This window comes from Barbus barbus (assembly GCF_936440315.1).
Source record: "Barbus barbus genome assembly, chromosome: 33".
Classification (NCBI taxonomy): Eukaryota; Metazoa; Chordata; class Actinopteri; order Cypriniformes; family Cyprinidae; genus Barbus; species Barbus barbus.
In genome coordinates this window covers 24,749,416-24,776,800 of record NC_136761.1, presented here as the reverse complement: position 1 = coordinate 24,776,800, position 27,385 = coordinate 24,749,416, and the positions used below count along the sequence as shown (strand labels likewise).

General features: G+C 37.6%; 1 protein-coding gene across 2 annotated transcripts in view; it reads right to left on the bottom strand.

Annotated features, from left to right (window-relative positions):
* The window catches only part of pcdh11 (protocadherin 11), a 173,617-nt gene that overhangs the window by 64,933 nt on the left and 81,299 nt on the right, over nucleotides 1-27,385 (bottom strand). For both annotated transcript variants that reach the window (XM_079389950.1, XM_079389951.1), the window contains exon 5: nucleotides 2,974-3,175. In XM_079389950.1, coding sequence (XP_079246076.1) covers nucleotides 2,974-3,175 — 202 coding nt within the window. The remainder of the gene's footprint in view (nucleotides 1-2,973; nucleotides 3,176-27,385) is intronic.

The window sequence follows — 27,385 nt, the reverse complement described above, 5'->3', positions numbered from 1 at the left end:
ATTTAGTGTTTCAAAGATGAATGAAACTCTTTGAGGTTTGGAATTAAATGAGGGTGAGTAAATGATGACAAAATTATCATTTCTGGGAGAACTAACCATTGAAATCACTTAGGGATGTCCAGTTCATCTGGTTCATCCTCGACAGATCAGTGATCAGTTCAGTAGTTCAGTGATTCAGTTGAATCATCACTCAGTGTATTTCCCAAAACTCAAATGAAACTCAAACTGTACAAGGCATTGCACATCTTCCTTTTGCAATGAAATAAAGATTTAGTTAAGTAGGGCTGTTTATTGCCTTGTTTTTAATTCACTTGCATAAATGACATTGTTGTTTAGTTTTATTAGCTTAGCATTTAGTGTAAATTTACACTTAATTATTTTAATTATGTCGCCCCAATATACTTACTGTTTTTGTGCCAGACAAATACTGCTCATTTAAAAAGAATTATATAGTCAGATAATTAAATAATTTAAAAAAGAATGTCTTCTTGTACACACACACACAGATATGTATTTGCATATATATATATATATATATATATATATACACATGCAAACACATATCTGTACAATGAGACATTCTTTTTTAAAATTATTTAATTATCTGACTATATAATTCTTTTTAAAATATGCTGTCAAAACATTTTATATGGAGAGGTGTGTTTGCATGCATAGAAAAATTATACTGTCCAGTTTATCATACGTATATATTAATATGAAAAATAAAGATTTAAATGCATGGATACAGCTCGGTTTGAGAGAACATGTTGCATTATCATAGACAGCAGGCCGGTTCAACAACAGCTAATCTAAGAGCAAAGACTGGCCATCATGTGTATGTAAATAGCTTGGCAGGAGTAGAGCTGAATAAATGCATTCATTCTTACACAACACTGTGAGTGTCATAGCTCTGCTGCAGTGCAGAACCCAAAGACGTTTGTGCTTCAGTCAGAGACACTACTGTCTCATATATGGACCAGACAGAGAGAATATCTGCAGGTATATGCAAGCCAATTTATTTCACTCCCGTGTTTTTTTCTCAAACTTGTGTTGCCTCAAACAACATGAATAACGTTATGATAATTCAGCCATATTATTGATGTGTTAGCCAGAAAGAGATGAAGAGATCTGTGCTGATCACAGTCCCCCCACAGTTTCCTCATGATGATACCGAAATGAACCCTGGAATCAAAGGATCCACCAGCCGCACTGGACTGTCCTGCTATATTTCAGATACAAGGGCTTTACATCCCTGGGTTACGGCGAGAATCAAACACAAAGACCGCTTTATATGCCACATGATGAAGAATATTTACCAAGCGTACATTCACAAAGACCAGTCGGTCATACTAATGGCCGTGCAATATAGAGTAGCCCGGCAGTAAATACTAACCAGCTCTTTTGCGCCTCATTAAACAATAACAACTTGAGCAAATAAACACCCTCCCTAAACAAGCATTATTTGCTCCGCAAAACACTATTGCAGAGGGCAGCGTAATGTTCACTTAGCAGCAATGTGCCCTATAAACTGTGTGCATTTCTGATCCTGCACCGATGCAGATTTAAAAACAATCCAAATCAAATATTTCTAGGGAAAAATAGAGATTTCTTGGATCAGATCTAAATGAATGGACAGCACTTGAACAGGAGTAGATGTCCATTGATTTGAGCATGAAACTCAAAACTTGTGTGGAAATATACAGTGCTGATTCATTCACAATATAAGAACATTATGGAGAGTCCAGGTTCAAAGTTGCTATGCATTACTATTTTTCTGAGAAAAAAAATACTTAAAGTTATTATTTTTCTTATTCATTTTCTTTTGTATTTTTACAAACAAATTTCATGCATAGAAAAATGATACTGTCCAATTAATATCCATCAATTTCTGGATGGATATTACTTGGACAGTATCATTTTTCTATGCATGCACAATTTTGTAAAAATACAAAAGAAGATGAATAAGAAAAATAATAACTTTAAGTATTTTTTTTCTCTTTTATCTATCTATCTATCTATCTATCTATCTATCTATCTATCTATCTATCTATCTATCTATCTATCTATCTATCTATCTGTCTGTCTGTCTGTCTGTCTGTCTGTCTGTCTGTCTGTCTGTCTGTCTGTCTGTCTGTCTGTCTGTCTGTCTGTCTGTCTGTCTGTCTGTCTATCTATCTATCTATCTATCTATCTATCTATCTATCTATCTATCATCTGTCTGTCTGTTCTCTAGTTCAAATGTCTGAAGTCAGTCTTTTTTATTTTTTTTAAGAAATTGCAATTCATAATGTAACAAAAGATTTTTATTTCAAATAAACACTGTTCTTTTGTACTTTCTATTCATCCAAATAAAAAATAAATTAATAAAAAAACGAAAAAAAAAAAAATGTTTCACAAAAATATTAAATATTAACTGATATGAATAGATTTCATCATTGATACTAATTTAAAAAATATTTTTTTTCAGGCACTAAATCATCACATAGGTATGATTTCTGAAGGATCATGTGACACTGAAGACCAGAGTAATGGCTGCTGAAAATATTGCTTTGTCATCACTGGAATAAATTACATTTTAAACATATTAAAATAAAAAGCAGTTATTTTAAATTGTAATAATATTTCACAATATTGCTGTTTTTACTTTGATCAAATAAATGCTGCCTTGGTGAGCATATGAGACTTAAAAAAAAAAAAAAAAAAAAAACATATCTAAATCTTACCGACCCCAAACTTTTAAACAATAGTGTATAAATCAAAGGTTGTGAGAAAGATGTAACACAATGCCCAAATACACCCATCTGAAAGTGTTCATCGATAAAGAATGAATAAATCTGTGTAAACGTCATATAAAAACATCGCTCAGCAGTTTATCAGCCTTGACTACATGGAGGCCGCCACACTCGTGTCCTCTGCCTTTTGCCCGCTCAGCTGTTGAAAATGTGCTGGTAAAGGACAGCGGTCAGTACTTACTGGACTCGGGGTCAGAGTTGCCATCACCCTCAGTGCGGCTGTTCGGTGAGGTCTGTTCGTAGTACTCTTCCTGAGGGAAGCCCAAGGGCAGAGGCTGGGTGTTGCTGGCACCGCTATTGGGCTCCTGCTCTCCAAGCCCGCTGTCACTGCAGCTCTCCTGAGAGCAGTCTGGGAGGTGAAAGGTCACGCGGCGTTGCGTCTGCTAAAATACACACACACACACAAACACACAGCAGTCAAGCTGAGCAGGCAGTGGCTTCAGGCTTTCAGAAAGAAGTAGGATACTTCATTTTGAATATTTGTTCCTGTGCATCAGAGTCACAGCTCTGGACCTGAAGCTGTATGTGTTTTAAAATGAAAAAATTCAAGATGCCTTATTTACTCCCTGTAAAAAGTGAACACATACATGTTATCTTAAAGGTGAAGTGTGTAATATTTGAATCATGAGTGTCACCAATGGAGTCACAAAACATAATGAAAATTATTTATTAAGTTATTATATTGCTATATTGCTAAATATCATTCAGAGGAATAAACAAAATCAAACATAAACTACTGAGTATTCAAACCTGTTCCATTAAAAAGGGGAAAAGGATAAATAAAATTAAATTTAAATAAATAAATAAAGTACATGAAATGTAATACATTTAAAAATTATATACATTAAATTTTTTTTTACTTAAATAAAACCACATGATTGAGCACATGAAGCCCATTTCTCGATTACCTGAAAAAAACATTTTTCGAGTTTAGCATAGCTGGAGTACATGAAGCCCATTTTTTGACTACCTGAAAAACACATTTTTAGAGTATAGTGTGCTACATGGTGCCAAAGTTATTTTATTGCCAAGTATCATTGGAAGGAATAAATGAAATCACATAAACATAAACTTCTGAGTATTCAAAACTGTTCCATTAAAAAGGGGAAAAAATAAAAATAAAATGAAATTTAAATAAATAAATAAAGTACATGAAATGTATTACATTTTAAAATTATATACATAACTTTTTTTTTGTTTACTTGAATAAAACTAAATGATTGAGCACATGAAGTACATTTCTACCTGAAAAACACATTTTGAGAGTGTAGTGTGCTGCATGGTGCCAAAGTTATTATATCGCCAAGTATCATTGGAAGGAATAAACAAAATCACATAATCATAAACTTCAGTTATGAGATGACTGTCAGCAAGAACGGCAAAGTATCATTTGATCCATTTTAATAAAATGCTTCCCGTCACTACTTGAGACACCGGTTCTACTCGGCTGCTCCGCTGAATATCGGAGCCTCGGTTTCTCCCTCTAAGCATTGTGTTTCTGATTGATAGAGACTGCCCACAGTCATGCAAACTAGTGATTCTTTTTCACAAGGCTCCACTGCTTTCGACCCACTGGCCCAATTTAGACGGCGGAGGAGGATGTGGATCAAGTAGCTTTAACCAGGCAGATCTGGGAACACTATGTAGATTTTCTTGTTCATAGGAGGAGAACCTCTGTCTCTTCGGGGCTGAGACTGGTATGTAAGGTGACCTTTTCACAGTCTCTTAATTTGCTGGCGGTAAGAAGATGGTCACGGGGAAGCGCAGCCTTTACAGGAGTCCTTATAAAACAGGGCACCTTTCTCTTCTTCTTCATCAAATATCACATTAGACTCTAAAATGCCAATATCAATTTATTTGCTTTTTCATATTTATGCCAAGGATAGCCAGCCATTATTATAGTCAAAATGAAAGGCAAAGCAATTGAATTCACAAAGTCAAATTCACTTCAAAGAATAAAAGCCATGATACTGAGATACTGATGTGATTGTGTTTGTTTTTTATGACTCTATTTCATTTATATGAGTATTCATATTAGACTGAAAAAAAAACGATATATATCCATGCATTATCGGTATCAAATACGCTTTCTATTAAAACTCCAGTTGGAATTAAAAACAAAAATACACGCAGAACATATTTTCTTATGTTCTTAAAGCACTGCATGAAGAAATCAAGAATCAAAAGTTAATCATTACCACATGCTCAAGAGCTCTGGGGAATTTAAACCAGCTTTTTTTCCGAATACTTCTCTTCTGTCACTATGATACACAAATAAAGGCCTTATTGTAATATTTGTGAAAGCAGAGAAAAGGAATAGTTGTGTGTACAAAAAAAAAAAAAAACTTGGCTCTAATAAAGAGCATGTGTTTCCAAAAGCAAAATACAGTTATCCAAACCACTTACCATTTCATTTAAGGACTATTGGTGGATTGACAAAATGAAATCCTTGCAGTTGGCATGCTGAATGCAAAGCTGTGAAGGTTCATTATAGTTTGTGTTACTGCCACCTCAGAAGCATATTCAAAACTGAGAAATCAACATTAAGTTGACAAAAGTATCAGCTATGGTAATAAGCATTCCTCAGAAGCTGTGTACTTGGTTTGTACATATTTCTTTAGGTTAAAATTTCAATACATTATAAAGGCATATGGGTCTCACTTTATTTTAAAGTTCAATTCTCACTATTAACAAACCATTAACTATGACTTTTGCCTCAATAAACTTCCAATTCGCTGCTTATTAATAGTTAGTTAGGTAGTTGTTAAGTTTAGGTATTGGGTAGGATTATGGATGTAGATTATGGTCATGCAGAATATGTGCTTTATAAGCACTAATAAACAGCCAATATGTTAATAATAGGCATGCTAATAAGCAACGAGTTAATAGTGAGAATTAGTCCCTATACTATAGTGTTAGCCATCATAAAAGCTGTATGGATAAAAGAGTAAGAAAATGCTGATTAAAATCATTTTAGATGGAGTATATCACGTCACGCCGCGGGCATCCCAAATGTAAAACTGTCCAAAGCGATCTCACTTAATTTCACGTTAACAATTAGCTTGAAAACATTCAACTTATTTAGCATTTATACATGACAGTGAGAGTGATGGAGATCTAAAACTGCTGTGAAATGTTACTTTATATAGTATTGTAGCTGTACTGTCATCAGCTATCTGAGGTTAATTTCTCGCTTTAATTATGAGGTTAGTCAGTGTGCTTTCACAACTCTGCTGCAGAAAGCAGCTTCTGACCTCTGAGTGTGATGTTAGGTGGTTCATCTCTGATCTGAGCTGACAGAACAACAGATTGTCGCTGGGGAATTACGCTATCTATAATTCAGAGGCCATTCAGTCGCAATAAGGCATAAACTGAACTTTTCATGATCCTGTTTAAAATAAACCATACATTAGCTGGCTTGATTTGCATCTGTAAAACAGTTTATTTGCTGCGTTTGGAATGTAAAGTAACAGGCATATGATCACCAAACATGCTAATGAGAGCATGTCTCGTACATGTCTTGTCTCCTTATTTGGGAAAAGAGGCTAGCTGGATTCATTAGATGCCTGGAGTTCAAACACAACTGGTCTGAATCTTGAATAAGTTATCAGTAACTGCATATAAGTCAAAAGCTATTTTATCTGCTCTTATTTCCTTTTCTCTCTTTTTTTACTGAATACTTCATCACGATCTGATTTGAATCATCATAATTCCCCTTAAGGGAAATTCATTGCAATTTAGTACCGTAAAGATGACAACAGTCAGCTGTCCAGAAATGTGCACAAATATAACTTTAATGCTTCTAATTGCTGTGCTCATTCCAAATCTACTGTCATAATTGATTAAATACAGCTGTCAAGGACATTTCACGAGAATTTACAGCCACAAGGCTCCACTCTCTATTATAAGTCTAAATGGACTGCAAAAAGCAAATGAAAAAGACACAAGAGCGCTTAAATGTTAACTTTGTTTTTTAAGACATTACATTTCTTTCAATGCAGACCACATATTTGTACCTAAAATTTACATGCATGTTTTTGAATGTCTGAATACACTTAAAAAAGTATTCAAATCTAAAACATAAAACATTTGACTTATTTAGGCAAGTATACATTTTCATGAAACACTTATTTGCAAACTGAATCCAAATGGGACTAATACCTAATAAAACTTTAGTTTAGAGACTAATTTTTACTATTGACCTATCGGTAAGCCCCTCCCCTCGAACGCAGACTGGCCAATGGCAGTCGAGTATCAGTTGCACAGGGAGCAGATCTCAGACATCTTTAGGTTTCAGCGCCATAGAGAAACACAGGAAGATCCGAAGCTCACTTCGGTTTTATGGAGTTTATGCTTAAAAAATGGAAAAACGATGTGCCTGGGGTACTTGTAACACTGATTCCATGTATCCTAAGAGGATGGGCAATATAATTTATTTAATTACATTCCCTGAATCCAAACAAAACAGAACAAAATGTCCCTAAGTATTCAACCCCAATCTAAATGACAAAAGACAAAAACGTTCATTTTCTGGTTGTCATACACTCATTAAATTACAATTTTCATCTGCTCAAGCAGAACGTTAATGTTCTCTTGTGCTTCAGCAAGGTAATTATCTCTGGCTAAAGCTAGCTAACATTAAAGTTAGTGAGTCCATGCTAATGTACAAACCCTACAAACAAGACCATGCTAGGTCAAAAACACACATAAACGAAGGTTACATTTCAGTGCCTCTCCATATTAAACTGGTTAAATAAATGTTCCTTAATCTAATCGTACCCTGCGATACATGAACAGTGTGGATCCTGCATGTCATCCGCGATCGTGATGACCGACTGTAATATGAGACTTCTCCCGCTTGCATTGATCTGTAAACCCTCGCTTTGAGTTACCCACCGCATTTATTTTGTAATATTTTATAAATCCCTCCATGGATTATTTAATTCCCATTTGGTGGCCTTCTGTGTCCAAAATTGTGCAAAAACATCGTGGGACAAGGTTTTCACACTGCAGCTGTCATTGTAAGACAGTGAGCAACTCCGTTTGTTTGTCCGAGGGAGCAACAGTAACTACCCAGACAGCAACATAGTTTTGGCCCAGATCTGGCCCACATCTGGCCTGTGTGAGATGAAATCCATGCGGGCCAGATGTGGGCCGGATCTGGGCCGACACTGCTTACTGTCTGGGTAAGGGGGCGGGGCTTACCGATAGGCCAATTAACTAGTTAAAGCACACTGTAAAAATACACAAAAACAACTTAAGAGCTTAAGGCAACCAGCTTCAGCAGATTTTTGAGTATTCTCAACTTTTTTTTTAGGAGATTTTTGAGTATTCTCAACTTATTTTTTTAGGAGATTTTTGAGTTTTCTCAACTTTTTGTTGCATAAACATAAAACTTGAGAAAACTCAAAAATCTGCGGAACCTGGTGGTCTTAAACTTTTTACGTTTGCTCAACTTTTTTTTTTTTTTTTTCACTAATAAATTCATAAATGTATAGCAACTGAAACACTATGAAGCAACTGATACATTCCTGTGTTTTATTTTTGTATATTTATATTAACATATATTTATGTAAACTGAAAACTTCCATGAATTCTATAAATGCTTAAAGGATTTGTACATTTTGGTAGATGTAAAATGATTTATGTTTTTGGATACTGCATGTTTTAATGTCTGTCTTAACATACGTAAATGTCTGTGTTTCATCTCTCCCGTCTCCACACGGGTTAAGGTGTGTACATATTGTGAAACATTACCACTTGTTTAAAGACCCATGCCAGAAATCCATAAAACAAACACAAGCTGCTAGAGGAGATACCAAGACCAAACAAAGCCTGTCCAACAGGATAAAACATCGCCATCAAAAGTATGTGCATAGAGATAAAAAAGATGAGAAATAAGCCAAGTTCTATAACAAGCCAACTCCTGCCAAAGCTCCTCGCCGGTGGCGACCCAGACAATGTGCAGATGGGGCTGGATTGTTCACTGAGAGAATTAGATGGTGCTTATATTAACATGAAGAAGAGGAAAGAAGAACATCAGCCGCTCTGCTCCAGAGGGAAGTCACAGATTAGTGCACTGCCATGTCCTTTCTTCCAAGCAAAGTCACAACATCACTGATATTCAGAAAGAAGCCAGGTATCTGTGGACCACCACCACATTTGGAATGACAAACAGTCACTGTTTGGATTTACAAGCCAAAGCTGCACGTCTATACAGAGGGTTAATAGAAGCTATAAAAACAAGCTGTGAAAAACCTAATTCCCTCTGCATTGTTTAACAAACGGGATCTCAGTTGCTGTAATTTCCTGAAGGAACATAGATTTATCACCATACTGGGTATGTAAAATGCGGTTTGATATATAATTTGATATATAATTTGATTATTTTAAAGAATAGTACTAAAAAGCAAAATAACATTTACTTCTGCTAAAAATAATAAAATAAAATATAAACATGCATATTTATTTATTTAAATATTATATTATATTATATTATATTATATTATTAGCAGTAGTAAATGTAATTTTATTTCACAATATTTTTTGTTATTTCTTTATTTTTTTCTAAATAAACATGCTGTAAGAGAACTGTTGTGTGTGTGTCATGTGTTCCTGCCTCTTGTGCCCATATTTGGTTTGTTTCCTGTTCTCGTTTCATGTCATTAGTAGTTTATCCTTGTCCAGCCGTGTCTGTTAATTTACCTGTGTATTTATAGTCCTGTCTGTGTTGTGCCATTTTGTCTGGTCAACTCGTTACTCCCCGGTGTTTGATGTCTGTGTCTGCCTTGCCTTGTCCTGCCTTGATGTTTTAAGTAAAGTATATGTTATTTGAGTTTACATCCTCGTATGCGTGTTCCTGGTTCCTCCCTCGTGTGTGCACCGTGACAGAAGACCAGACCAGTACAGTAAGCGTCGTCCCTTCACCGCGTTTTGTTTTGTCCAGTTTTCTAGTGTTTTTTTGTTCCTGTGTTTTGTGTTTTTGCCCGCCGTTCGCGGGTCTCACACCGCGGTCTGTGGGGAAAGCACACCCACTGTCCGCGGCTCCCCCAAGTCATGCCGGCCGCTCACTCCAGCCTGCCGTTCGCGGGAGGTGAGGCCGCCGTTCGCGGATCACCAAGCCCGCCGGTCGCTGGAGAGGAGGCTGCCGTTCACGGGAGTCAAGCCCGCCGGATCGCCGCTGAGTCAAGCCCGCCGGATCGCCGCTGAGTCAAGCCCGCCGGATCGCCGCTGACTCAATGCCCGCCGGATCGCCGCTGACTCAATGCCCGCCGGATCGCCGCTGACTCCAGCCCCCCGTTTCGCGGGAGATCACGCCGCCGTCCGCGGCTCAAGGACCCCGCCGTTCGCGGGGTATCACGCCGCCGTCCGCAGTTCACCGACCCCGCTGTTCGCGGGAGATCACGCCGCTGTTCGCGGCTCACCTAGCCCGCTGTTTCGCGGGGAAGGCCAACCCGCCGTCCGAGGTCACTCGGCCCGACACCGGTTGGGGCTGCCTCCAGCCCACCGGTCCCTGCCGTTGGGATGGTCAGCCGGCCAGCTGCCACCGTTGTGGTAGTGGCAGCCGGCTGCCGCCGTATTGACCAGTGACCGAGGACTTTTTAACTTGTGTCTAGCCCCGGAGGGCTCGTGATACCCCCACACCCCCAGGGAAATTTTTGGGGGGGGTAGTAGGGTTCCGGCTGTAGGGGCTGGGCCGAGAGGGGTCCGAGGCCAAGGCTCCGTAGACCATCTGCCTTGGCCTTCTGTGCTCCCTGCACCGCCATGGTCACCTGAGCCCCTGGCTCCACCATGGCCTCCTGGGTCTCCGCTGGTCTCGTCCAGCTCTCATGTGTCTCTGCTGGTCTCGTCCAGCTCCGCTGTGTCTCCGCTGGTCTCGTCCAGCTCTCCTGTGTCTCCGCTGGTCTCGTCCAGCTCTCCGATGTCTCCGTCTGTCTGTATCGCTCTGGAGGTCCCTGTCTTGTGCCCATATTTGGTTTGTTTCCTGTTCTCGTTTCATGTCATTAGTAGTTTATCCTTGTCCAGCCGTGTCTGTTAATTTACCTGTGTATTTATAGTCCTGTCTGTGTTGTGCCATTTTGTCTGGTCAACTCGTTACTCCCCGGTGTTCCTGTCTGTGTTTTGGTCCTGCCTTGTCTTGCCCTGCCTTGATGTTCTTCAGTAAAGTATGTTATTTGAGTTTATATCCTCGTCTGCGTGTTCCTGGTTCCTCCCTCGTGTGTGCACCGTGACACATGCCTACTTAATTAAACCACATATTACACAGTCAGTGATAACATAACATAACATAACATTATATTATAATACAATTTAAAATACGTTTAATTCAGCCAGGATGCATTGGAAATTGAACAGTAAAGACTTTTATTAAAAAACAAAAAACACTATTTCAAATAATTTCTGTTCTTTTCCCTTTTGAACTTTTTATTCATCAAAGAAATCCGGATTAAAAAATCATGGTTTCCACCAAAATACAGAATAGCACAACTGCTTTTAATATTGATAGTAATAAAACAATGTTAATTAGAATTATTTCTGAAGGATATATTAAAATAGAACAAGTTATTTTTTTAATTATTACTATTTCACAGCATTACTGTTATACTGTATTTTTGATCAAATAAATGCAGCATTAACGAGCATAAGAAACTTCTTTAAAAACATACATAAAAAAAAAATAAACGTTGTGTATTTTTGTCAATTTTACATATATATATAAATTGGTTCTCTAAAAGCTCTATGTATTAAATATAAAAATATACCCTGAACACTCATCTTTGGAATGGTGAGCTAATAATAATCCCTTGAATAGGCTAACAAATATGTGAGCGCTCACGTGGAGTGACCCAACGAGCTGCTGCAGTCTCTTCCCATCATCCCGGCTCTGCAGATCCAGGCAGGCAGGGGTGATCTCCAACAGTGGAGTACCGTGAAATAGCATTATGGTTAATTTTCTCATTTGCTGCTGCTCATGAACCAGTAAGGCACCAACAGCCATCTCTCCAGATCTGCGCACAAGCTCAGCTCAGAAACATGAGCCGCCTCTCCTCATTTCACTCGCTCCCTGCAAATAAACTGCGCGTTCAAGACCCGAACACACTGATATGCTTGATTTTGAGACTGGGGAGATATTGTTTTAACCCTTTGCTTTGACCCAAGTTCTACAAAACCACAAAAGCCACCAAATGAATCATTAGACGAGCTCTAAACCAAACCACATGTGTTTTTGCAAAATTGAATAAATGACGTACGTTCTAAAAAATACAAATGCAAAACAGACAAACGGCCAGCGAGTGCAAAGGTCAGCGACAGACTAGGTTCTCATCAGCTGAAGGTGAAAACGCTTTGTCTTCCTTCTCATTTTGTTGCCAAAGGGCTCAGTGAAGTATGTGAGTAATGACATTGAATTTAGAACAACGGAGATTAGTTTTAAGAACATTGCTTTCATGGTACCGCCGCTCAAAGGGACAGCAGGTTATGACTACACCTCAAACGATTTAAAAAATACACGGCAACAGTGTTCGAGGGATTTGAAGTTGACATGGTTGGCCGCCTCGAGAGCAGCATAATTAACTAAATGCCGAAGATTACAGATCGCTCTAATCATAACTTTGTGCACGCTGACCCTGGGTTAGCACTTCATGATAATGAAAAGATCATCCATGCTGGGGCAAGCACTTCAGAAACAAAAAAGACAATCTCCAACCCTGCCGAAAGCCCCTTCCACGCATCAAGAACACTGATTCACCAGGCATTTGCAAGTGACATTTGCTCAGAATAAATGGCTTTTGATGGAGCAGAATCAGAAAATTGCTTGTTAAATCTGTTGCAGTTCTGATGAAAAAAAGAAAGAAGAAAAAAAAAAGATGAAAAACAACTGTCAGTTCATTAGGCATGTGATGGCTAAGGCACTGAGGTCATTACACTCTAACTATGCTGAAATTTTAAGCAAACCAGAGGTGACAAATGAGTGTGAGCCATTAAGAAGAGCAGGATTTTTTAAAGTACTGAATCATTAAAGGCACCATGAAAACAAAATTGGAGTTCTGTGGCTTTCAGTCCATCTCTATTAGCTTTGACGCCAAATACACTGAATTTAAATGTTCACAAATTTCAGATATATGCATTTAAAATCACAGGCCTTCTCAATTGCTCCCCAGACACTGCAGTGAAAAAAAGGCTGCCCACTGCTCTGTTTGTGTCTACAGTGTGTGTGTGTGTGTGTGTGTGTGTTCACCACTCACTGCTGTGAGTGTGCACTTGGGTGGGTGAAATGCTGAGCACAAATTCTTACCTTACCTGGCTACACAACATGTCACTTGTTGGAAGAAGAAAAAAAAAAAAGATACTGATGACTCAGCCTGTACTGCACAGTTTTTTGTCCAATCAAATGGCTTTCTAGAATGCCCCGCCCTCTAATAAAAATAATAATAATAATAATATATTTTAAAATGAAATTTATTCCTGTGATGTAAAGCTGAATAGTGTAACATGGTTCTTCTGAAAACATTCTAATATGCTGATTTCAAGCTCAAGAAACATTTTTTTGTTATTATTATTATTATTATTATCAACGTTGAAAACAGTTGTGTTGCACTAGTTTTTGCAGTAGTTTGTTTTTTTGATGATTAAAACAATAAAACATTTAATTGATATTTAAAGCTTTTACAACGTTATAAATGTCTTTAATATCACTTTTGATCAATTTAATACATTATTTCAGAATTATTGATCCCAATCATTTGAAACTATCATTTATACTACTATATAGCTTAAGTGTCAAAATACATTTGTGCCTGAAAACATTTTAGCATAAAATATTAGTGCTGTTTTAAACATCAAAAGAGAAGGCGTTCATTTGATGTGTTGATGCAAGAATTTCATAATATCAAAATAAAAGTAATAAAATGAAATTCTGTTTAATTAAGTGTGCAGATAACTTCAGGCACAGTTTTTATTTTTTTATTTTTACAAGTGCAACTTGCGACAGCTCTTCTCAAGAGAGGAGGTCAAGATCACTGCCCTGAGCTTAAATATAACAGGCTCCTGTTAGTTTCTCTGTAGCCTAGACACTTTGGCAGTGGGCTTAAAGGGATTAGGCAAAGACTGTTAATGAGGACAGTTGTCCTCTGCTCCAATTATTGTCCAGTAACAAAGCAACATGTGCTTTCGACAGCCTCATCCGAACAAGGCTACGAAGGAGCTCACCTTGAACTATATTTATGGAGTTGAGACACAGCTCCCAAAATTAGACCTGTATGTATAAATAAGCCACATGACACGTATTTACCTCTTCGAAAGTGTTTCTATGGGTTCTGCATGATGTGTCTGATTACGTATTGATTCGGGTGGTGGAGCAGAGTGAGTCTGCAGTCAGCTATGATTACAGCATTAGCAGGTTGACAGAGCTTGTGGTGGAATACATTCTCTGCTCTATGTGAACCTCAAATCAGGACTTCACAGGCAGTCATTGACAGAGATGAAGACTTTCGTGCATGTCACGGGGAGAACTGCATATCAAATGAAGCATCAAATTTTAACAATAAATAGTGACATGCCTCCAAAACGAGAACAAAAGATGCCTGCAAGGCAGCAAAATAGCATTCTCTCCCTAGGGACTCGGTAATAGCTCAGGAAGAGATAGCGTTGTTTAATTTTTAATCACAGATTGTGTTTTCTTTGTTTCGAGGATAATAAATGAGCAATTTGATATTGAAAAGAAAAGCAGGATTGGGATGTCGAAGTAGCAACGGTGATGAAGAGACGCCGAGGACCACGGGACATGAGAATGACTGTTGCGTCTTTTGATCCGCTCGTGAGCAGAAAGCAAGCATTCATGTCGACAAATCAACAAATCACACAGAGAAGAGGGCCCACGCGCTTTCGTAGCGGAGGTCGGACGCATTAGCTGAGCATACGGGACGGGCTGACTGATGTGGCCTGTCAGGTCTTCAAGGCTTCAGACAACGTGGCTACACAGTAGCGTGGGACAACGGCGGCGAAAAGGACCCCTTCAGACGCCACCGACGTAATTGCTTCTGTCGTGGAAAACAACTAAGATTCATCAAGGCAATGAAATATTTACACAGTGGCCTCTGGTATACCCATTTAAAATGAGATGTAGATCTCAACAGGCACAGCATTATATTTTCTGGCAGTGTTAGAAGTGGAACGGCTCCTACAAACTTTCACTACAATTACATAAGTTGAGCTCCAAGATAAGGACGGCCAGCTTTGGTGTCTAGATGAACAATACGGAACGTGTGCTAGATGGTCTTAAAAAGCATATATTCTTGTTTTTAGATAAATGGTTCCATTCAATTTGGAAAGTAGGCTAAGAATAAAGCCTTGCTTGGTGGTTGTTTAGCCCCATAAACAGATTAATAACTAATGCTTTCACAGTAGGGCCAGGCAATATCGTAAAATCATATCTTGGTATTTTTAGGCCAAATGGCGACATATGATAAATATCACGGTATTTCTACAAAGTGGGCTAAATGTAGATTTGTCTGCACGCCATGGCTAAATTAAGCTTGTAAAGGACTTTATTTCAGGGCAGAGGACTTTTCAGGCTGTAAAGGTTTTCGCGGCTGGGTTTCAACATGTTTAACACTCTTTGTACCGCAGTTAATGGTGGTGCTGTAAATGGTGAGATTTGAAATATTTCCACTTTTGGATTCAACCTTATTATGACAGATGAAATGGTTTTGCTGCTCATCTGCTCTTTTAGATTTGAATAATCTCCAAATAATTTAACTTATGATCATTTGGAGAATCATGATTATTTTGATCAATAAAAAAAAGAAAAAAAAAAAAAGAAATTGTTTGGAGGATATATATATATTGAAAGCTATGAAAACAAATATGGTGAATGTATTTATATAGTCTATGCTGCTCTGAGGGGGGGGGGGGGGGGGGGGAGTACAAAAGCTGTCACTGGGACAATACACTTTCACAAGGGTACCTTCTTTACCCCTAAAGGGTGCATATTAGTACCTTAAAGGACCATATTAATATCTAAAGTTTACATAATAGTACCTTTCAAAAGGTACTTTTTGCCACAGTGACAGCTTTTGTACCTTATTTCTGAGAGTGTAAAATAATGTGGAAAACCGCGGTTAAAATATAAACATCACATGCTTTTAAAACACAAATTAAAAAACAAACAGAACAGCATATGTATCAGCATACATATCTGTCGGAGCACTTGACACGGCAAGCTGCATTAAACTAGTTGTTTATAAAGTGAATTTGAAGCATATAATATACAGAATGTCTCATGTTTAAGACTATTTGAATCATGCACTTTCCCAACAGCAACTTGCTCCATGTTCTCCCAAATGTATCGCAACATCACACTACTGTATCGATATAAACTATACTGTTCTACCCTATATCGTTTTTGAAAATATACTGATGTACCTTACAAAGTCGATACAGTACCCAGCCCTATTTCATCCAAAATATTGTCAGCAGAGAAGAATTTATATCTCATCCCCAACAAAAGCATTTCTTTAGCAGTTATTTGGAAACATTAACAACCTGTTCTGTTGGCCAGAATCTGCCCATGCTGATTTATCCGAACAAGGGAAAAATATATCCTATTTGTTTTACAGTTACTTTGACAAACACAATAGAGGCCTGGGTTTGCGTGGCCAAAGGCAGACTGCACACGTCCATAAATACAGGTCATCGACAGGCTGTCAGGGTGGCGGGGAAGTCTCCCAGACACCTCTACTCTTGTCACAGATTGAATTGGTTCATCAGAAGGCATTGAGACATCTCAGATAGTGAATTTATTGCCCTTGAATCATGCAGTTGTTCGAGAAGACAAACACTGCCGTGCGACCAATCCATCTTGAGGCTGAAAATAATAATCAACAAATTAATTCGCTCATTAGATTAAAACCATGAATGGAACTGTGCTTTCACACCAGGGAGCCCTTTTTAGCGAGAGATGCATGTGCTGGGAGTTAATGTGAGCTTTGCCCTTGCACTAGGTGACCAAAATGTACTATTCAGATTTAATTGAGAGTGTAATGCGCACGGAAATTGACAAAAGATTGAAACCAGAGACGTACGTTTGAGGGAAATGTGCTGTTACATTTCAGATACTGAAGTCTTGTTCAGCGTTAACTAAACCACTGATACAAAATCATGCACACAACATGATGTTGAACTATGATGAACATATCATGTGCTAGTCATAATGTCTAAGTCATGTTGTGCTGCTAAAATGAAAATAATTCGAAATACTGCGTTATGTTATTTCAGAGGCTCAGGTTTTCACACCAAGGATAGTTCTCACTTGTTGTTTTTTATAACTGTTGCTGCACTTAAATTAATGTAAGATTTTGAATTATATTTACATTTTTTTGCTATCAGCTAAATTGTTATTGTCTTCAACTACACTCTAAAAAGAAATTCACTGGACCTATTACCACAGCTTAGTTTCATGGTTGCAAGTTAACAATTCTAATTTGTTGATTTAATTAAACCTTTTGAGTTGCATGCATTATTTTGATGTGTTCTGTTGATATAATAATGTTGATCATTATACTAGCTTAATATTGTGTGTAATGTAGGCTCAAATTTCTGCATCAATTAATTAAAAAAGGGTACTGTACTTAATGAAAACTTAAACATTGGAAATTGGACATTGGGTTTTTATTTACCAGCATGCTTTGAAGAGGACTAGACAAAGAGAATACATGTTGAAATTGGGTGTAAATGTAGTAAATGGAAAGACATATTCACAAAAATACATTATTCATTATTCATTCCATTCCATTACATTGTAGTCAGTAAAATAAAAAATAAAAAATAATGAATATGACATGTTGAAGTATGGACTAAATTTAAAGCATATTTTCACCAAAAGAAAAGAAAACAAATATTTCCATGTTGCCATGTTGTATTCTGGCAGTCATGCGGAAGAGAGAAATGATGATCCAAATTATGTATAGTCTGAATGACAAAAATAGGAATTAAAATCAGAGGTGTTCTTGATGATTCAGAGAAAAGTAGAAAACTTAATCCGAATCAGAATTCTCTCAGTCGAACTGCCAGCACAAATCTAAAGGTATACGTTGTACGATGTTGTATTTTAATCTATGGCAAAAGGAAGGGTCAACAACCTTGGCCTCGCCGCAGTGGATCTCCGGGCCAGTGTTTTCACAGGCCTTCCACATGTATGCCTGAGAGGAAAATGTGGAGATAAGTGCATTTGTTGGCGCAGCACTTCAAAGAGCCGGAGTGTGTCTCAGTGAGCAATGACAGAGAGGCATGAACCAGGCCTTTGATCATCCCCAGCTTTCTGATCATTAAAATATTGAATTAATAATTGATTAAAAACACCAGGGCTTATTGTGTTGCGTCTCAGAATCCCAATTTATTTCAACCTTGAAGTCGCCTTTTCCTTTAAACAAATAAGTCAAACAGTGTTATTTTAGGAGATACTATTATAATTTTTATTAATATTACATTCAAATTTTAATTAATTAATTTTAATTTTTTATTAATTCAATTTATTTGCTTTAAATTTGGTTAAATTAATTATTTTTTTTGTTGTTGTTGCGTGATTTTATTTTTAAATACATAATTTGTATAAATTTTCGTTTTTATTTTAATTTTAGTTATTTTAAAACATCATTTTAAACTAAATGAAATGTTGTCTTGATTTCATTTTTTTAATACATCAATATAGTTTATATTACTTTCAGTTTTAGTTCTAGTTATTTTAGAACATCAACTAGTTAAACCAAATGAATGAGAAATGTTATGAGTAATGCCAGTTAGCCAAAGAAAAGATTTGTATATTTTCATATCAGTTAACATTTAGTTTATTTCCAGTAACAATAAACCTCTAATTTATGGTTTTAGTTTTAACTTCATTAACCCTGAAATGTGTCTACCTGCAGCATGAAAAACACATTGTCTTTTGAGATTAACTCATTATGCCATTTTGCTGGAAGTCATGCAAATTTTTAAGTCATGCAAGTTAATTTGGAGTGCCTTTAAATTGAGTTTCAGCTGTCAAAGAGGTCACTGAAAATATCAGACCAAGTAAAACATCAGTATTTTAAACATTTATGCATTTTGTAATTCTATTGCCGTAATTGCTCCCATTCGCACTACTCTTTTTTGCTTTATACCAAATTCAACACAAGCCCTAATATATTCACAGCCAAGGATCGTCCTCAATAGTTGCTCAAATTAATGCTCATTCATATAAACTCACCATCCTTTTGGCTCCTCATTCCTTTATTTAGTATTCTGGCAGTACATGAATAAACATCGCAAGTGCGCTCGTTTAGCAAGCCATATGTTTGAGGTGTTTTAAGTACTCGAGCCTTGCGGCACAGTGCTGTTGTTTAAGATGTCCTTGCTGGGGTCATAGCCCTCTTGTGATGTCTGTGATGAGAAGGAAACATTCACTTTGGGCTTTCAATCCTCAGCGGACTACTTGTTTAGTGTTGTCCTTCAATCGCTCTCTATCCCAAACCTGTCTCAGTGGATCTGGCGTGTTGAGGTGCTATTATGGGCTAATTTCAGACCAACCACAAGGCTGGAACTGCACTGTTGATAGCTGGACTAAGCTCACACCCCAGGGAGGTAAAATCCCAGCACCGCTTTAAAGCTTATGTCTTCATAAAACCAAATGCTTTGGCCAAAAAAAGGAAATTCGCAGTCTTGTCAAAGTAGCCTGGAATGTAGGACGAAAGCTACGATGAGCATAACCTTCTTCAACAGTCACCCTGCTACGCCTGGCCTTGAAGAATGATGCTCCACGGTGTACACCCCTTCCATAAAGCTAAAATATATTGCTTGTTTGCAGCCAAGCTCATGCCTCAGCAAAGACAAAGAACTCTTCGTTTTGCCCTTAGGACTGAACAAACGCAGACGGAGGGCTGCCATCACGGGGACAGAAATATTTCCATATCGATCCTATCTGGAAAAAAAAAAGGATGGCTGGAAAAATGTGGTACCATCATCATAAAAAAAAACATAAAATCCTAATATCACAGCCAAAAATATTCAAAAATCCTACAATGCAATATTGACATTATTAAGGTACAATGAGACTAAAGATTATTGAAGGCTTTTATTCTCTTACAGAACACTAAATAGCAACAGTACGTTCATAAACACTATTTGTAATTCAATAAACATAAATCTGATTCGCCATTTACTAAACTGGTTATTGTGAATGAATATACTTATATGTACACTCTGGGTTATGCTGGGTTAAATACAACCCAGTGCTGGATACATATTGGACAAAACACATGTTGGGTTGTTTTCAACCAACAGTTGGGTTAAATGCTGGGTCCAAACAACCCAATTGCTGCGTTTGTCCATATTTTACCCAGTGCTGGGTTGTATTTAACCCAGCATTTTTTAGAGTGTAAATGTTACTCAATCATGATCAGCAAAAATACATATTTTTTCCCCCACCTTCAATGTGACTATAGTGCAGAAAAAGAAATCTAAATAACTAAATAAATAAATAAGGAAATAAGAAAGAAAGAAAGAAAGAAAGAAAGAAAGAAAGAAAGAAAGAAAGAAAGAAAGAAAGAAAGAAAGAAAGAAAGAAAGAAAGAAAAAAAGAAAGAAAGAAAGAAAGAAAATTATTGTACTGTAAAATATAAAACAACAACAATAATAATAATAATAATTATTATTATAATTATTGTTGTTTTTGTTGTGATTTTTTGTTTTATTATTATTATAGTAGTAATACTAGTAGTAGTTGTAGTAGTAGTAGTATACAGAAAAAAAATATATTTATGGCTTTCTTAATTTCTTTACTTCATAGGGCTTTTATTTTGGTGGAACACCACAGGAAGACCTTAAAGATTATATTTTATTGACAACAGATTTATAAACGATAATCATACATTGGATCCCACAGCATCCAGTTATCTGTATTATTACTGTTTAATATACTTGTCAACAACAATTTTTATTGCAATTGAATTTCTGGATGGATCTTTTACAAAAAAAAAAAATTAACATTTAGTTTTAGTCCCAATGTATCCTACTGTTCTAAGACCAGTTCTCAGTAGATACCAAAAAGCCTAAATGTTTGTTATTCTCATCTCTGTCTCAATGAAGTCTTTTACTGTCTTCAGTCTAAACAGCGATGGAGTCTGAGGAACAGTGTTCTCTTGCTGTATCCAATGCTTCAAATAGCTGCTCTCATGACTGGGGGCTCCTTGGCAGGAAGTGCCATGTAATGTGCTAAAATAGTGACAAGACGGTCAAGCACAAGCTGTCGTAGTACCTCAGCTGTGCAGAACTGTCTGGCAGGCCTTGGACCTCCACCTCAGCTGTTAAGTGGAGGTGAAAGAATCACGTGACCTGCCATCAGACAGTTGCCCAGGGAGCCTTGTTTATAATCTGTATTCGGGTGAAATACAGCACAGCTTTCAATGTGTAATATCTCAGTGCACCTTGTTCCGCTGAGGCATGTGCACAACCGCCCACTCATACAGTTGAAGCATATGCCCACCTCCAAACATAGCAACATTATAAACAGTAATTGGGCATATGCAGACTAATGGGGAGAACTGGTTGACACTCGGTATCACATGACGATTTCTCCCTGAGATGCAATTATGTAGATACCATCAGAAGAGGAAGTTCAAGGCATTTCACCAATCCCAGCAATCTCATCACCATTTCTATTTGCATAAAGTGCCCTGCTGACTGTCAAATGCGTGTTCAACATGCTAAATAATCGCCGGACTTGATCAACCTAAATGCTGTTAACGTAAATATCCAATATCAATAACCAATAACTAAAATTGTGTAAATTATAAAACAAAGATAGACATTTAATTGTGTGTGAAAATCGATGGATGGATGGATAGATAGATAGATAGCAAAATTCTAAACAATGGTGTTAATAACTTCATTATATTTCTTCACTTAAAATTTTGTTGATGGATGGATAGTTTGATCCCATTGTGTTCCCATTGTGAAAACATACTCCATTCAGTGCAATTTTCAGAAACATCCTGTAATATACCCTGAGAAACATTCACTGAAGTAAAACTTTTGACTGCTGACTACAGCCACCCGTTTATCATTACGCACTGTGTTTAAGGATGTTTTCCTCACACTTTTAAAGGTCAGCTCTGCCCAGTTTTTAAGTGTTTTTTGGCACATTGCCACTGTAGATTTCGCTCCCTCTATGGGAAAATTGTGCACAAGATGTGGAATTATCAATCCTGCGCTGCTCATTAATGTCTGAGACAGCAGGAGTTTAAAGTGGAAGTATTCATGTGATTAATTCTTCTTCTTGCTTCAGGAATGCGCGGAGAGCTGCACATATTTACAGCTAGCATCTGCTCCTCCACTACTAGGACAAACATGAAAATACTTTGCATATTAGTCTCATATTGGAAGATCAACAAACACGCCACCCTTTGGCAGTTTCGCTTCGTTCTTTGCCATTTTAAAACCCAAGGCACGGCACATCCATCTCGGCTGATTAGCTTAGAACATGCTAGCGTAGCTTAACACGTCGCCACATGATCGCAGTTCGATACGTTGCCACCGTCGAGTGACACCTCTATCTGTGTTCCAGCAGATTCTCATTTAGCACATGCAGGCTTGTAGCCTTTTCATCAACTTATTACTATTAAGAGCTCCTTATTTCCCTGAACAATTCCTACCCAACCCACACTTAAAGACCTGTATTGATCCTCATGGTACACGCCATCCCCTCCTGATTTCATTAGGCCCGGTGCTGTTAATTACTCCACACTCTAACCTTTCAGTGTTTCATTTGGACCGACAAATTGGGTGAATTAAAAAGGAGCTGAAAAACAGTGCAAAGCCTGACGGTGTGAATCCCCGAACTGGTATGTCAAATTCCCAAGCGGCGTAATAATTAAAAAAGTTCATCAATGTTCCCTTTGCTCATCACATTATGCAGAGGCTGGGCTCACTGGTAATAGTTCTGGAGGATTCATTTAGGAAATTAGACCAGTTTGATCTGGTTCTTCATCAAGAGAGCAGTCTAAGTCCCCCCCAGAGGTTTCGTGTGGGTAAACTGCCACCTTTTATTTTAGTGAAAAAGATGGAAAACATGCGCACTCGTTGTCGTACCTGTAATTTCGCTCGCCTCTCTACTGACGAGCGCCAATTTGGTGCCAGTGCAGTCATTTTGTGCCATTATACGACTCTATGATAATAACTTCATCATAATTGGCTTCTGATGCTTGGGAGTGTTGGATACTCATTTTCAGAGGGGGATGAATTGATTTACTGCTTGATTTAATTATGCATTAAAATTCAATCATGTACTTTCAACCGAATTCAAAGCAAATTTTCTGAAGCGCTCCCTAGAACGCAGGTGGAGTTGAAGGACATCTTCAATTACATTGTTGGAGTTAACTTAATAATCAGATCTTATTGATTACATTAGTCTGAAGGTTCAAGATGAAACAGGATCTAGTTATTGACGAAACAACTACAATTTGTGATGCGATGCATTAGTTATACATTAAGTGAAGACATCATCAAACAAAAAAGACTGACTTTGATAGAGGAAGAGATTTGGCAGCTGAGGGCAAGGTAATATTTTCGCACTCCTGAGAAAAACCATTTGGAGTCCACGTTTAACTGCCCATCAGTCTACAACTCTGCCCTCTACCCTCTACGCTTCCTCATCAGGCCGAAGGTCAAAACTCGGTCTACATGTGGTCTCACCACGCACCTGGCTTCTGTCATTGCAGCTCAATGTGAAAAGAGAGAGTCGGAAGGTCGTTCGAGCGTTAAGCTTTGACGGGCGGATGATGGGAAAAGTAAGGACCTAATATCTGCAACAACCTTCAATGTTAGCTTCCTCAGCATGACATTTAAATTGTTAATGGTTTGGATTGTTCACTTATTGAATAACTTGACACTTCCATTCATTCAGAGTGGCACCGGCTTTGTCCACGCCTGATAATGTGAAAAGCCCACTGTATTAGGGCTCATGCTGGAACAAGAGGAGGATCACTTATCACTGTCACTTAGGCCTCGCCTGGCAAACAAGACACCTGATGGTGACACTGATTAATGATGCCGGATAAGTTTGTGAACACAGCAGGGAACCCCACACAGGTTCCATCTGAATCATATTTAAGCATATGGACACCATATGGATCTAAGTGTTTCCATAAATACAATGACCAACCGCTGCGAACCTGCAGGTGTCATATTTGGGGCCTTTTTTCCTTTGTTGTGTAAATCTAGACGTTAATTCTTACTAAAAAAATAGGGATCACCCAACAAAACCAGGACATTTTACATAACTGAATATTAAAGGCATCACAATATCTCATATTTACTCTTCAAATAAATGAATGAAAAATATATTAGTGCGTAATAAGTCTCCCCAGACTAGGTATTTCGCTGCATTACTGCGGATGTATAAAGATATCCATAAAATCCATGTCTGTTTATACTCCATGGCTAAAAGTGTGTAATTAAACATCTTTATGAATGCATAAATGCTTAAGTTTAATCACTGCCTACTTAAGAGCGACTGCTCCCGCTTATTTTAGATATGAGCCTCTCAAGTGTTCATTTACACTTTTGATACACTTAAAGGTATTGACTTGGCTTTGCCTTCTCTAACATTAATAGCAATGGTTATTGATTGTCAAGATTGATTTTAAACGGAGGGAAATAGATGCATACCCATGGTGGACTTAAGTAATTTATACAGAGAGAGAAAGACTGAAGGGGAGATCCTAATAAGCCCAGACTAATTAACTCAATAACAGTTATCCATGTGCCGCATTTCAAGTATTCATGGACCTTCCGAGTCTCAGAACAGGTCTTTGCTTATAATTTGAGCTCTTTTCTACAGAAACATAATTGCAGTTGTCAAGAAAAGCCTGTCTAGAGGCTTTTCAATACTACAAATGAGGGGCAGCCTATCTGAGAATTTTGCGCTTTGATTGCACACAGTCTTTATGAAAAACTGTCTGTGAATAGCAGAGAGATGAGACCGCAACTCATAAAGCTGAAAACAGAAAGACAAGGTCATGTGTTTTATCTTCACATGAAAATGAAATAAAACTAAAGTAATAAACAGTAAAAATAAATAAATAAAGTAAAAGGCTTTATAGTCAGAGAAGTACAACAAAGGATAAGAACCAAAGAGAATAAAAACATGTAAAACAGATTCTGGGCATGTGACTTGACTTGTAAACTACATTTTTCTTACCGTACCTTTTTTTTTGTTTGGTTTATGTTTCACCAAAAATGTGAGGTACAAACCTACAGGGATCAAGGCGTACAAAATATTAAAGTAGAAATTCTGCCATAAAAATGGTGTTTGCAGTCAAATCACTTCATAAAAAGATTCCCACGCTGGCCTTTCAATATGGATTTTCTACTCTAGGAACACTAAGCACACGGCAGCGGTATTACAGACACTATCTGATATTTTGAAAATGTTCTGGGATTGATGTGCTTGTATTTTGCTGGCCTGGCACTTGCTTTGGCTGTGTGATGTAGCCTCGACTTTGGAGGATATTCCTTTATATCCTGAGAGCTAAGAGGTATCAACATTTTACAGAAGGCAGAGTGTGTCCACTAAAAAAAAATCAGCAATACATGACTCACTGGAATCTAAAAAGAGTAAAAAACAGCCCGAGGAAGGTGCACACAATTTAGTTCAAAAGAAACAAACAGCCATGTGGATGAACAATCAATGTGTATTACAATCAATACAAAACCTTAAACATACATTAAAGGCAGGGTAGGTGATTTGGTTCAAAAACATTTTTGTTATGCTTGTTGAAACTCTCTTCACATGCTGATAGTAATCACTAAATTGAGTGGTAATATATATTTTATATGTATCTATATAATCTGTGGAAGGCCCTGTTTTATTTTTTTCTTCTGGAAAACAAGTTTTGATCATATATATTTTTTGGGTGTGCTGAAATACTTTACGTCTAGACCATAGGTGACCAGCAGACCGGATGTGATGTATTGTAATCAAAACTATGAGAATGAATTGTAATAATTACCAATATTTTTTTACTATTTTTTTTTTCACATTATTGCTGCAAAATGGGTGGCTATGAATAATTATGTCTGAAATATATATTTTTTAAATTTTTGAAATAGATGGAAAGCGGCTTGACATTTGTGGCCACTCTTTACTTCCGTTTTATGGAAAAGAGCAGCTTGGACGTTCTGTTAAAGATCTCCTTTTGCATTCCATGCAAATAATACCAGTTGGAAATGAGGGTGACGGAATAATGAATTTTCCTTAACATCAACGACAGACAGCTTTCCAGGCATGATAAAAACTGTTTATATTTGTGACTAACTAGACATTAATAATGCATGAGAACAAACACGATACAAAATGTAACCGCCAATAACAGTACACGTCTGCACATGATAAATGCCCTATTAAAACAGGCCCGTGACTGAAAATATAGTCTATGTCATCAGCCAATGTAACAAGGGAGCAAACCTAACATTATTTCTATTCCAGACCTCTCACTGTTTTCTGGCTATGGCTATCAAACGCAGCATATGTTGTCACAGTGAACAGTGCTAGAAATCTCCAGCACTTGATTCAGTCTGAAATCTTCCAGAGCTTGTTTATATTGAGTGTCAAGCCGACTGCTTCAAGACCTGTAAGCCCCATATGGACCTTTATAGAACAGACTACAAGTAATTGTCTTATTATCAAGCTCTCTGCTGTATGGGAGATGCTAACAATCGGATGTCAGGGCAAAAGCAGCTCTGGATTGGAGGAGCACAGTCTAATGGGGTCATCTGGTAAATGTGATGTTTTACTATCCTTTTTTTCTTTGCTTTTTTACTACTCTTTGAACAAAAAGTCTTAATTCTCCTTCCCAGAATATACAAGTATTTGGAGCAAATTTAATATTCTGCAATGCTATCATAGTACTTACATCCGTTTAATGATTATCATACCATCGCATTTCCCTCCAGCCCTTCCTCAACAAAGACTCCCATCTGTGGACCAGACCGAGGGTCTCAGGAAATCATAAATTTTACGTTTTAAACCAAACTCACTCATAGCTGCAGAAAAAAAAAAAAATCACTTTTAAATATTCCCTTGTCTATTCCCCTCAGCGCCTCTCGGAACGGGGCTGGGAACGTATTTAAGAATAGTATACAAATTATTGCCAAACTTGACAGTGAGAGTCCTATGAATAATAGCATGAAGAGGAGTGGGAGGGAAAGGTTGCGTGAAGGTGAGAGGCATTAATTTGCTTTTAAGCTTATGGGAGATTCTTCCATGCTCCCCTCGCTTAGCCACCCACTGTAAAGATACAGCACCACTCCTAGTGCCTGTGACACAGGCTCATTAGCATCTCACCCTACATCAGGAAAATGACTACCTTCCATGGGTGGATCATTATACCGCGCTATAGGGAATACCTTATAACCATAAATGTGGGGAAAGCATGTGCAATAAAAGCTCCAGATGGCTTTTTTTGTTCCTGAATATGAAGATTGGCTTCCTTGTCAAAACAGGACACGGCGAAATGTGGAGCCGCACAAATCACAAACCCGAATGATTGATTAATTGCATGACA